The 12,349-nt window shown below is 41.0% G+C and overlaps 1 protein-coding gene across 1 annotated transcript; it reads left to right on the top strand.

Annotated features, from left to right (window-relative positions):
- The first annotated feature begins 4,112 nt into the window (after positions 1 to 4,112).
- Positions 4,113 to 5,018, top strand: LOC118913240 (vomeronasal type-1 receptor 2-like). Its single transcript, XM_036887040.2, has one exon. The coding sequence runs from the start codon at positions 4,113 to 4,115 to the stop codon at positions 5,016 to 5,018; it is 906 nt and encodes a 301-aa protein (XP_036742935.2).
- The last annotated feature ends 7,331 nt before the right edge of the window (positions 5,019 to 12,349 follow it).

Raw genomic sequence — 12,349 nt, forward strand, 5'->3', positions numbered from 1 at the left:
TGCATTAAAAACACCATCTAAAGGTTCCTTTTTTTCTCCTCCTTTTTTTCTTCCTCCATTCTTTATATATTATGTATCATATTCTGTACTCTTTGTCTATCCTTTGACTATGGGGATAGTTAATTTAATTTTGCATTTGATTAGTACTTAGCTGTTCTACTTTCTTTACTGTAGTTTTATTATCTCTGGTGACAGCTATTAAAACTTAGGAACACTTCCACTATAGCAGTCCCTCCAAAATACCCTGTAGAGATGGTTTGTGGGAGGCAGTTTCTCTCAGCTTTTGCTTATCTGGAAATTGTTTAATCCCTCCTTCAAATTTAAGTGATAATCTTTCCAGGTAGAGTGTTCTTGGTTCCAGGCCCTTCTGCTTCATGGCATTAAATACATCATGCCACCCCCTTCTGGCCTGTAAGGTTTCTGCTGAATAGTCTGATGTTAGCCTGATGGGTTTTCCTTTGTATGTGATCTTATTTCTCTCTCTCGCTGCTTTTAATAGTCTGTCCTTATCCTTGATCTTTGCCATTTTAATGATTATATGTCTTGGTGTTGTCCTCCTTGGGTCCCCTGTTGGGAGATCTATGGATCTCCATGGCCTGAGAAACTATCTCCTTCCCCAGATTGGGGATGTGTTCAGCAATTACCTCCTCAAAGACACTTTCTATCCCTTTTTGTCTCTCTTCTTCTTCTGGTACCCCTATAATGTGAATATTGTTCTGTTTGGATTTGTTACACAGTTCTCTCAATATTATTTCATTCTTAGAGATCCTTTTTTCTCTCTGTGCCTCAGCTTCTTTGTATTCCTCTTCTCTACTTTCTATTTCATTTATCATCTCCTCCACCATATCTAATCCCCTGCATTGTGCTCTTCAATGATTGGATCTCTGACTGGAATTCATTCCTGAGTTGTTGAATTTCTTTCTGTACCTCCATGAGCATGTTAATGATTTTTATTTTGAACTCCCTTTCAGGAAGATTCATGAGGTTGATGTCATTTAAATCTACTTCAGCAGTTATATTAATAATTTTACTTTGAACCAGGTTCCTTTGGCATTTCATATTTGTATGTGGCACCCTCTAGTTCTCAGAAGCTCTACTCTTTGGAGCTGCTCAGCCCCTGAAGCAATGTCGGGTGATGCAGGGGAGTGGTATTGGTGCCTGGGGGAGGAAAGAGCTGTTTCCTGATTCGCGGCTGCTATGCCTGTGTCCACTGCCTGAACCAGTGGGCCAAGCACACAGGTATAAGCCTCTACGCTTTGTGTTTGTAGTTGCTGTAGACAGGTCTTCCCTCGGGCTGGCCTAACTCCAGGGTAGGGTTTGCCAGTTTGCGAGCCAGGTGGGGCTGGCTGGGAGAAAGATGCAGTAGGCTGCATATCATGGAGGGGGTCCTTGGAGCTGTGTAGCCAGCCAGGGAGCTTGAGTGCCTGAAGATCATGAAAGCTCCCAACCTGCTGGGCAGAATGCACCTGGACAATTTTGTCTACCTGTCCTTTCTCCTGAGCAGTGAGCTCTGTGAAATCCTTGCCCCTTTAGCAGCCCCTTGCTAAGGGCTTCCTTGTTAGGAAGTCTCTCAGACTGCCTGCCTTTCTTTTGTCCCAGAGCAGCTGGATATGGATCCCTGCTCTCCACAAGTGGTTGGAATCTCAGTCTCTCCAGGAATTCTGCCTGTCTTAGCTTTCCAACTCCCTAACCATGTAAGCACCATGAAATGTAGGCTAGTGATCCCAGGGCAGATCTCTGGAGTTAGGTATTCACCAATCCCAGGCCTCCAGTCCCTCCTGGCTCTGTTTCTCTTCCTCCTGGCAGTGAGCTGGGGTGGGGGAGGGGCTTGGGTCCAACGGGGCCACAGCTTTGGTATGTTATCCTGTTCCATGAGGTCTGCTCTTTTCTCCAGGTGTGTGCAGTCTGGTGTAGCCCCACTTTTCTGTTGCTCTTTCAGGATTAGTTGTATTAATTATATTTTTGTATTACATGCGGTTTGAGGAGGAAGCCTCTGTCTCACCTCTCAGGCCGCCATATTTAATCCTGTCTCTCTCCCTCATGTTTGATGGATAATTTCACAGGGCTCAGAAACCACATCGGTCGTATTTCTCTCTCAACACTAATATTGTACTCCACTCCCCTCTGCTTAAATGGTGCCTGCAGAAAAACTGGGTGAAATCTTTGTTTGCTCCTCTGCAGGAAATGTGTTTTTTCTCTTACATTTTAAAGAATTATTTTGATCTACAATGTCCTAGATGTTCCAATGTTATGTGTGGGGGGAGTTGAGGAGGTTTTGTTCCATTTTGGTTTCTGTTTTCTTTGCATTTCTCCTGCTTGGTATTTGCTGAGCGCACCCCAGCTGGGCTGCAGTGCTGACATCACTGGGGGAATCCTCTGTTGCTGTGCGTTTATGTATCTCTGCTGTTCCTTCTCTGCCAATCCAATTATGCAGATTTACCCCTCGGGTGGTCGTCCCACAGTTCAGGGATATTCGGACCTGTGTTTTCTTTCATCTCTTCTGTTTGCTTTCCAGTTTGGGAGTTTCTATCTACATGTCCTCATGCTCAATGGTATGTGCCTCAGCCATCTTCAGTCTACACACAGGCCCCTCAAGGGCACTGTTGTTCCTCTTACAGTGTTTTGTTTTCTCCATCATTTTGTCTTGTTTGTTTGCTTCTCTTCCTCTGCTCATGTTGTCTAGCCCTTCTTGTGTGCTGTCTGCTTCACCCATCAGAGCTTGTGGTTTATCAATAACAGGTGCTTTAACCATTGGTCTGATAATCCAACTTCCCTCCACATCTGTGCCTGATGCTATCTCCATGTTTCAAGTCATTGTTGCTGTGCCTTTTAGTATGCCTTGTCATTGTACTCATGTTAGACATGATGTGGACAGTCAAGGAACGTCTCTAACTGTCCTTTTGGAGTCGTGCGAGGTGTAGGGAGAAGGTACCACCTGCACTGCTAGGATGAGGCCTCAGTGACTGGGGAGCATGTGTCTCTGTGCTGTGAACTACACAAGGACCTCTCAGCATTTTCTTCTGCAGAAGGCAGGACAGGGTGGCTACAGGGGCTGGGCTTAATTATCCCCTTCCTCAAGGCAGTGCACTGTGATAACACCAGAGCACGTTAGGCTCCAGGTTGGAATGTCCATGAGTTATTGAGAAGAACTCAGCACTCTCCTGTTATTCAAAATCATATTTCACCTCCTATGCCAAAGGGGGAACTTATCTGATATTTGCTAATGGACCTAATCCAGCTCCTGGAGGTGAAAATTACAAAACTGAGGTTGCCCTCATTACTTGGTCTCCCTGGAGAATCTTGGACTCAGCCTTTGCACACTGAGCCCACAGCCTTTTGTGGACTACAGGGTGGGCTTCTCTACCCCCAACATGGCTCTGGCTGTGGTCTTCTCTCAGGGTCTCTAATCCAGGAAGCCTGATGGCCACTACTCACTTCCCCTCCCTCCAGCACCAAGGGTTGTTTCCAGGGTCCTCAATTCTCTTATGGATTCAAAAATTCTCAGATTTTCGGTTGTTAAACTATTGTTAGAATGTAGTGGTGACTTCCAAGCACATTACACGGAAAGCCAGAAAACAAATACTGCTGCTGATTTTGTAAACTTATTTTGTATGTGTGCACTCTATGGACTATGGTTCTAAAGGGTGTAATGAAGTTAGTTTGATAATGTTACAATCTCAATAATATTTTTGAACTCTCCATTTCATGGTTGTTGATGAGTCATCTGTATAATAGGCAGGGTGACCAGGGTCTGTCAGGGGAGCAGCACGTGCCCTTGTCCCTTGGGGCACAGTCACACTCGGGACAGGCTATAAGCACCTATTTGGCAGTAGTATGTGGAACACCACAGAAAGTTCCTCATTTCCAGGACTGTACATTCTGGACAGGCAGAAAATAAAGTGAATAGACATAAATACAAAATAATAATGTAAATAGTAACTGGCATCAGGTGTATGTCCTCCAGGTAAAGCCAACTCTACAGAGGATGAAGTGTCTCCCTTTGCAGGAGAAGAAAGGGAACGGATCCTTTTCCAATGCTGGTTATGTAAGAAGGCTGCTGACGTTACCACAGCACAGCCCCTCTGTCTCCAGGCCTCCCTGCAGCCCTCTCCATGCCTTTTCAGAAACATCTCCTACGAACTACAGGGGAAGTGGCTCTAAGAACTGCCTTTCTGTTACAGAATGGGGTTGGGACACTAGCCAATGTCACCCTCTTCTTCTATAATGTCTCCCCAGTCCTGCGTGGCCACAAACAGAGACCCACACACATGGTTCTCACTCACATAGCCTCAGCCAATCTCTTAATTGTTCTCTCCTCTGGGATTCCCCACATGATGGCTGCTTTTCTTTTGAGCAACCCTCTGTCCAGTCTTGGGTGTAAAGTTGTATATTATACACAGAGAGTGGCTCGCAGCTCCACACTATGCTCCACCTGTGTCCTGAGCACCTACCAGTTCTTCACACTCATCCCTGGGAGAGTGGAGCGGATGACGCTCAGAAGAGCCCCCAAGGTCCCTGGCCCTTCCTGTTGTGTCTGCTGGGTGTTTGCTGCCTTAACAAATATCTATACTCCCATGAATGTCACTGGTGCACAGATCACGGGAAATGTTACTGACACACAGGGCAGGTGGTTCTGCTCATCCTCAAGTCCCAGGACAGGCGTTGGCATCTTGTGGTCGTGTCTAGATGCCGTGTTTATTGGCCTCATGGTCTCGGCCAGCAGCTCCATGGTGTGTCTCCTACGCAGACATCACAAGACAGTGCAGCATATTCACACCCCCAATGGCCCCCGCAACTGCCCCCCAGAGACCAGAGCTGCCAACACCATCCTGATGCTGGTGGTCACCTTCGTCATCTTCTACACGATGAATTTCATTTTTATTGTTTACATCACTTTGTTTCTAGATCTTCAGCTGTGGTTGATACAGACATGTAATATTTTGGCTTTATGTTTCCCCACTGTCAGCCCCTTCCTGCTGATCCTTAGGGATCCTAGAACTCCCAGGTTTTGCTCTTAAATTGTTAGAAATCATTCTTGAAATATTAAATACATACTTGTCAGCTCACATACAATCCATATTACTTAATAACCATTTATCACTTAACCATTTTTATAATTTGTTCATGTTTTTTACTGTGCAGAATATCATATTCATGACATCCATTTCTAAGTGCTCATCATTGGCATGAAATACATTCATAAATTCTGTGACCATCACCACTATGTGTACTCAGGACTTTTCATCATTCCCAACCAACTTTGGACCCATTAAAGAATAAATCCCATTTGTCTTTGCTCTCAGCTATCCCTCTGCTCATTTGTCTCTCTTGCATGTGCCTGTTGTAGGTACTTCAAATAAGCAGAGTCATACAGTATTTGTCCTTCTGTGTCTGCATTATCTCAGTAAGCAAAATGTTTTCAATATCATTCCAGTTTGTAGCACAGATGAAACTTTGATTCATTTTTATAGTTGCAACTGGTTCCATTTTGTCTATATATATGACATTTTCTTTACCCATTCATCTGTGCATGAGCATTTGGGTTATTTCCACCTTTAAACTATTGAAAATAACACCATTTTGAACACTGGTGTTGAAGTATTTGGCAAGTCACTGATTTGAATTCTTCAGGACACATACCTAGGAGTGAAATTTCTATGAAATTTCTATGTCACATGGCACTTCTATCTGTAGCGTTTTGAGAAATCACCAAACTGTTTTTGCAAAGTTCCTGCATTATTTCACATTCCCGCCAGCAATGCACAAAGGTGCCAGATTTTCCACATTCTTTCTAAAACTTCTTCTCTAAGTTGGGTTACAGCCAATCAAGCAAGTATGAAGTAGGATATACCTGTGGTTTTCATTTGCATTTCCCCAGTGTCTAATGACATTGAGCATATTTCTGTAGACATTTTGGCAATTTGTATATTTTTGGAGAAATGGCTATTCATGTCCATCGCCCATTTTTATATTGGGATACTGTTCTTCATTTATGTTTTTATTTTGAAATATACTCCAAATACTGATCCCTGTCAGTATAAGATTCACAAATTTTTTCTCCATCCTGTAGTTTGTCGTTAAATCAAGGTCTCTTGAGGGCAGTCCTTCAGGCACGGTGACTCTGTCACAGCGGATGGGGCAGACTGAGCCAGCCAGTACAGGGAATGTGACTGGACATCAGATTCCCACGGTACCATTGTTAATACTATTTTGTGCATGCCTCAAACCTTTATTATTCACCATACACTGCTTTCTGTCAGTGTTTACCTACATTTAGCTGTGTGGCTGGAGTGAAAGCTTTGATCACTTGGAAAATCCAGAAGGCAGCACAGCAGCCATTCTTCACCATGACTTCTCCCACTGTTCTCCATTTCCTTTTGAACTCATTGAGTTAACTGCTGCAGGGTTCTCCCCTGTAAATACATCACCTCTGTGTCTTTTAATGGACTTATCACTGTTCCTAGTTATAATTGTCATTCTCCAGGAGAAGGAAATATGTGGAGAACATGGGTGAAATGAGATTTCCTCATTGCAAATGATTGTTCAGAGAGACAAGAGTGTTCCCAAAGTGTGTGTGGAGTTATGATACTACTGTCTACAGGGTTGTGTGCAGAAACCATCCATTCAAATTTGTATCTTACCCTAACATTCTCAAAATATTGCAAATAGTGATAGGAAGAAATGATTCCACATTCATTTTGAAGCCAGTATTATTGCAATACCTTAATCTAACCAAGACACTACAAAAAAGAGAATTAAAGACCAATATCCATAGGAATGTACACCCAGAAAATATCAAGAAAAATATTAGCAAATGAAATTCAAAAAGACACTAGAAGGATCATTCCACACAGCCAAGTAGGATTTATATAAGTGGTGCAAGGATGGTGCAATATCTGCAAATCCATGAATGTGATACACTTCATTAACAGAAGAAAAGATGAATACCACATGTTCATCTCAACAGATGCAGAAAAAGCATTTGATGAATTCAATATTCACTCATAAAAGCAATCAACAAAGAGAATACAAAGGAAATGTAGCTCAACATAATAAGGCTCACACGTGACAAACTCACTGCTCACAGGGCAGTCAGTGGTGAGAAGCTGAGCCAGACTAGGATGCTCACTCCCACCACTGTCACTCAACACGATCCTGGAAATTCTTACCACAGCACTCAGACAAGAAAAAGAAATAAAAGACATGCAAATTGATATGGTGGAAGTAAAATTGTAATTATTTGTAGATGATATACTACAATTAGAAAACTAAAAACTCCACCAAAAAACTTAATTAAAACTAAGAAATGAATTCAGTAAAGATGCAGGATACAAAATAGATACACATTTCTGTGTGCTAAAATGTTGCATTTCTATATAGTAATAATGAACTGGCACAAATAATTATGGAAAAATACCATTTACAATTGCAATAGAAGGTAAAAATACCTAAGAATAGGCAGAAGGCATTAAATATGGTGGCATGAGAGGTGAGAAAGCAACCTCCTCCCAAAACCACATGTAATATGAAGATACAACTAATATATCGAATCCCAAAAGAGCAACAGGAAAGAAGCCTGTGGCAGGCTGTCTACACCTGGGGATGCCAGCAGAACTCAAGGAAATTGGTAACGTACCAAAGCCATGATCCAGAGAGACAAAATCCCTTCCCCCACTGCAGCTCAATGGAGGGAGGTAGAGAAGCAGAGGAGGGAGGGGGTGGAGGCCTAGGACTGCTGAACAACCCGCCCTGGACATCTGCTCTAGGATCATAAACCTACATTACATGGCACTCTGGAAATTAGTGAGGTTGGAAAACTAAGATAGGCAGAATATTTGGAGAGACTGAGATTCTAACTGCTTATGGAAAACAGGGTTCAACATCCAGTCACTCTGAGACAAAAGAAAGGTGGGCAGTTTTAGAGACTTCCTAACAGTGAGATTGCAGAAGGAGAAGGATTGCACTGAACTTCCTGCTCAAGAGAAAGGACAGGTGGAGAAAATTTTCTAGGCATCTCTTCCCAGCATGTTGGGAACATTCAGGAGCTTCAGGTGCTCCATTCCCCTGGCTTACTATGCAGCTCTGAGGTCCCCAACCACAAAACAGAGCCTGCTTCACCTTCCCCCTGCCCAGCACCAGCTTGCAAACTGGCTGTCCAAACTAGCACCAGGCCAGGCAGAGGGTGGCAGAACTTATAGCAACTACAATTGCAAAGTGTAGAGGCTTCCACTTGCTGCTTAACTCACTGGCCCTGGCAGTGGAGACACGCACTTCAGCCAGGAAGCCAGAAAGACTGCTTTCTTTCTAAGAGGCAACAGCACCACTAGCCTGCCACCCCCGACACCACTCCACAGGCTGAGCAGCTCCAGAGTGTAGAGCTTCTGAGCAGAAGAGGGTGCCACCTACAAATTTGAAATGTCAAAGGAACCTGGCTCAATCCAAAATCCCACAAACAGCAGAAAGAGTGTGTAGTGAAACTGAACTCATCAATCTTCCTGAAAGAGATTTCAAAATAAAAATCATAAACATGGTCATGGAGCTACAGAAAAATATTCAAAAAATCAGGGAGGAATTCAGGAATGAAATACAAATGTTCAAGAATATTGTATCTGAAATAAACCTAAAAAGGAGGGATTTAAAAGCAGATTAGATGATGTAGAGAAGACAGTAAATGCACTAGAAATTAGAGAATAGAAATACAAAGAAGCTGAGGCACCAAGAGAAAATAGAATGTCTAGGAATGAAAGAATATTGAGAGAACTGTGTAACAAAACCAAATGGAACAATATTCGCATTATAGGCATACCAGAAGAAGAAGAGAGAGAAAAAGGGATAGAAAGTGTCTGTGAGAAAGTAACTGTTGAGAATTTCCCAATATGGGGAAGGAGATAGTCTCTCAGTCCATGGAGGTGCACAGATTTCCCAACACAAGGGACCAAGGAGGACAACACGAAGACATATAATTAAAATGGCAAAGATTAAGGATAAGGACAGACTATTAAAAGCAGTCAGAGAGAGAAAAAAGATCACATTCAAAGGAAAACCCATCAGGCTATCATCAGACTTCTCAGCAGAAACTTTACAGGCCAGAAGGGAGTGGCATGATGTATTTAATGCAATGAAGCAGAAGAGCCTCGAACCAAGAATACTCTATTCTGGCAAGATTATCATTTACATTTGAAGGAGGGATTAAACAATTTCCAGATAAGCAAAAGCTGGGAGAATTTACCTCCTGCAAACTGTATTTTACAGGGACTGCTATAGATGCAAGTGTTTCTAAGGCTAACTACCTATCACTAGAAGAAAAAAACCACAGTGAAGAAAGTAGAACATTAATTACTCAGGAGATGCAAAATCAAATCAACCACCTCCAATGTCAGTCAAAGGATTGACAAAGAGTACACAATATGATACATGGTGTATAAGAATGGAGGAGAAAGATGAAGAAGGGGGAAAAAAGGAACCTTTGGAATGTGTTTGTAAGAGCATACTAAGTGAATTAAATTAGACTGTCAGACAGTAAGGAAGTTTCCCTTGAACCTTTGGTTACCATGAATCTGAAGCCTGCAATGGCAATTGGTACATACTCATTGATAACCCCATTAAATGTAAATGGTTTAAATGCAGCAATGAAAAGACTTACAGTCACTGAATGGATAAAAAAAAAGAACACCCATCTATATGCTGCCTACAAGAGACTTCAAAACCCCAAAGACATACACACACTCAAAGTGAAGGGTTGGAAAAAGATATTTCATGCCACAAATAGGGAGAAAAAGCAGGAGTTGCAGTATTTGTATCAGACAAAATAGACTTCAAAACAAAGAAAGTAACAAGAGGCAAAGAAGGACATCACAGTAATAAAGGGGTCAGTCCACAAAAGGATATAACCATTATAAATATCTCTGCACCCAACACAGGAGCACCTACATATGTGAAACAAATACTAACAGAATTAAAGGGGGAAATACAAAACAATCCATTCATTTTAGGAGACTTCAACACACAATTCAGTCCAAAGGACAGATCCACCAGACAGAAAATAAGTAAGGAGACAGAGGCACTGAACAGCACATTAGAACTGATGGACCTAACAGACATCTACAGGACACTCCACCAAAATATCAGCACGATACACATTCTTGTCAAGTGCCCATGGAACATTTTCAAGAATAGATCATATACTAGGCCACAAAAAAGAGCCTCAGTAAATTCAAAGAGATTGAAATTGTAACAAGCATGTTCTCAGACAACATAGGTATGAAACTAGAAATAAATTATGCAAAGAAAACAAAAAAACCCATGAACACATGGAGGCTTAATAACATGCTCCTAAATAATCAGTGGATTGATTACCAAATAAAAACAGAGGTCAAGCAATATATGGATACAAAATGAAGAATTACTCAACACTGTAAAATCTGTGGGATGTAGTGAATGCTGTGCTAAGAGGGAAGTATATTGCAGTAAGGCCTACCTCATGAAATAAGAATAATCCCATAAGAACAGTCTAAATTCACAATTAATGAAAATAGAAAAAGAAGAATAAATGAGGCCCAAAGTCAGTAGAAGGAGGGATAAAGATTAGAGCAGAAATAAATACAGTCAAGGAGAATAAAACAATAGAAAGAATCAATGAAAGCAGTAGCTGGTTTTTTGAGAAAATAAACAAAATCGATAAACCCCTAGCCAGACTTGGGAAGAGAAAAAGAGAGAGTCTACACACATAAGCAGAATCATCAATGAGAAGGGAAAATTCACTATGGCCAGCACAGAAATACAAGTAATTATTAGAGAATACTATGAAAAATTGTTGGCAAACAAATTGGATAACCTACAAGAAATGGACAACTTTCTAGAAAAATACAACCTTCCAAGGCTGGCCCAGGAAGAAACAGAAAATCTGAACAGACCAATTACCAGCAACAAAATTGAATTGGTAATCAAAAAACTACCTAAGAACAAGACACCTGGACCAGATGGCTTCACTGATTAATTTTACCAAACATTTAGTGAAGACCTGATACCCATTCTCTTTAAAGTTTTCCAGAAAGTAGAAGAGGAAAGAATACATGCAAATTTATTCTAGGAGGCCAGCATCACTCTAATACCAAAATGAGGCAAAGACACCACAAAAAAAGAAAATTATAGAACAATATCCCTGAAGAACATAGGTGCAAAAATACTCAACAAAATATTAGAAAACAATTCAAAAATGCATCAAAAAAATCATCTATCCTCAACCAAGTAGAATTTATTTCAGGGATGCAAGGATGTTACAACATTCAAAAAATGCTTCAACATCGTCCACCACATCAACAAAAAGGACAAAAACCACATGATCCTATCCATAGATGCTGAAAAAGCATTTGGCAAAATTCAACATCCATTCATGATAAAACTCTCAACAAAAAGGCTATAGAGGGCAAGTACCTCAACATAATAAAGGCCGTACACAACAAACCCACAGCCAGCATCATACATAACAGCGAGAAGCTGAAAATTTTTCCTTTCAGATCAGGAAGAAGATAAGGATGCTCACTTTTCCCACTTTTATTCAATGTAGTTGTGGAGGTCCCACCCATGGCAATCAGATAACATAAAGAAATGAAAGGCATTCAGATTGGTACGGAAGAAGCAAAAATGTCAGGGTTTGCAGATGACATCATATTGTATGTAGAAAACCCTAAAGAATCCTCCCCAAAACTACTAGAACTAATAACTGAATTCATCAAAGTTGCAGAATACAAATTTAATATACAGAAATCTGTTGCATTCCTGTATACTAACAATGAACTAGCAGAAAGAGAAATTTAAAAAAAAACATTACATTCACAACTACATCAAAGGAGTAAAATGGCCAGGATTAAACCTAACCAAGGAAGTGAAAGACTTATATCCTGAAACCTACAAGACACTCATGAGAGAAATTAAAGAATTTATCAATAAATGGAAATGAATATTATTTAACACTATATTGTATGCTTAAATTGAAAAACTATTACATCAACTATACTTCAATTAAGAACCAGAAAATGAGTATTTTAAGGAATAAATATTAAATATAGTTATAAAAATTATAACTATTCAAATTGTCATAAAATATTGAGAAAGACACATCAAGGTAAATAATTAGTAATTAAGGTAGATGAAAAGCATGACGATATACTCAAGCCATAACAAAAGACAGGGAAAAAAATCCCTCAGTGTAAAGCGTGTTGGAAACCATTGGGCAGGGAGTGCTTGTCCCAGGCCTGGGGACACTGGGCTCTCAGATGAGGCAGGGGGTGGCCCAAGAGGCCCCACAGGGTACACAGAAGGGCAGGCAGCAAACTTCACAGTCACGTGG

This window comes from Manis pentadactyla (genome assembly GCF_030020395.1).
Source record: "Manis pentadactyla isolate mManPen7 chromosome 15 unlocalized genomic scaffold, mManPen7.hap1 SUPER_15_unloc_1, whole genome shotgun sequence".
In the NCBI taxonomy this organism is placed as follows: domain Eukaryota; kingdom Metazoa; phylum Chordata; class Mammalia; order Pholidota; family Manidae; genus Manis; species Manis pentadactyla.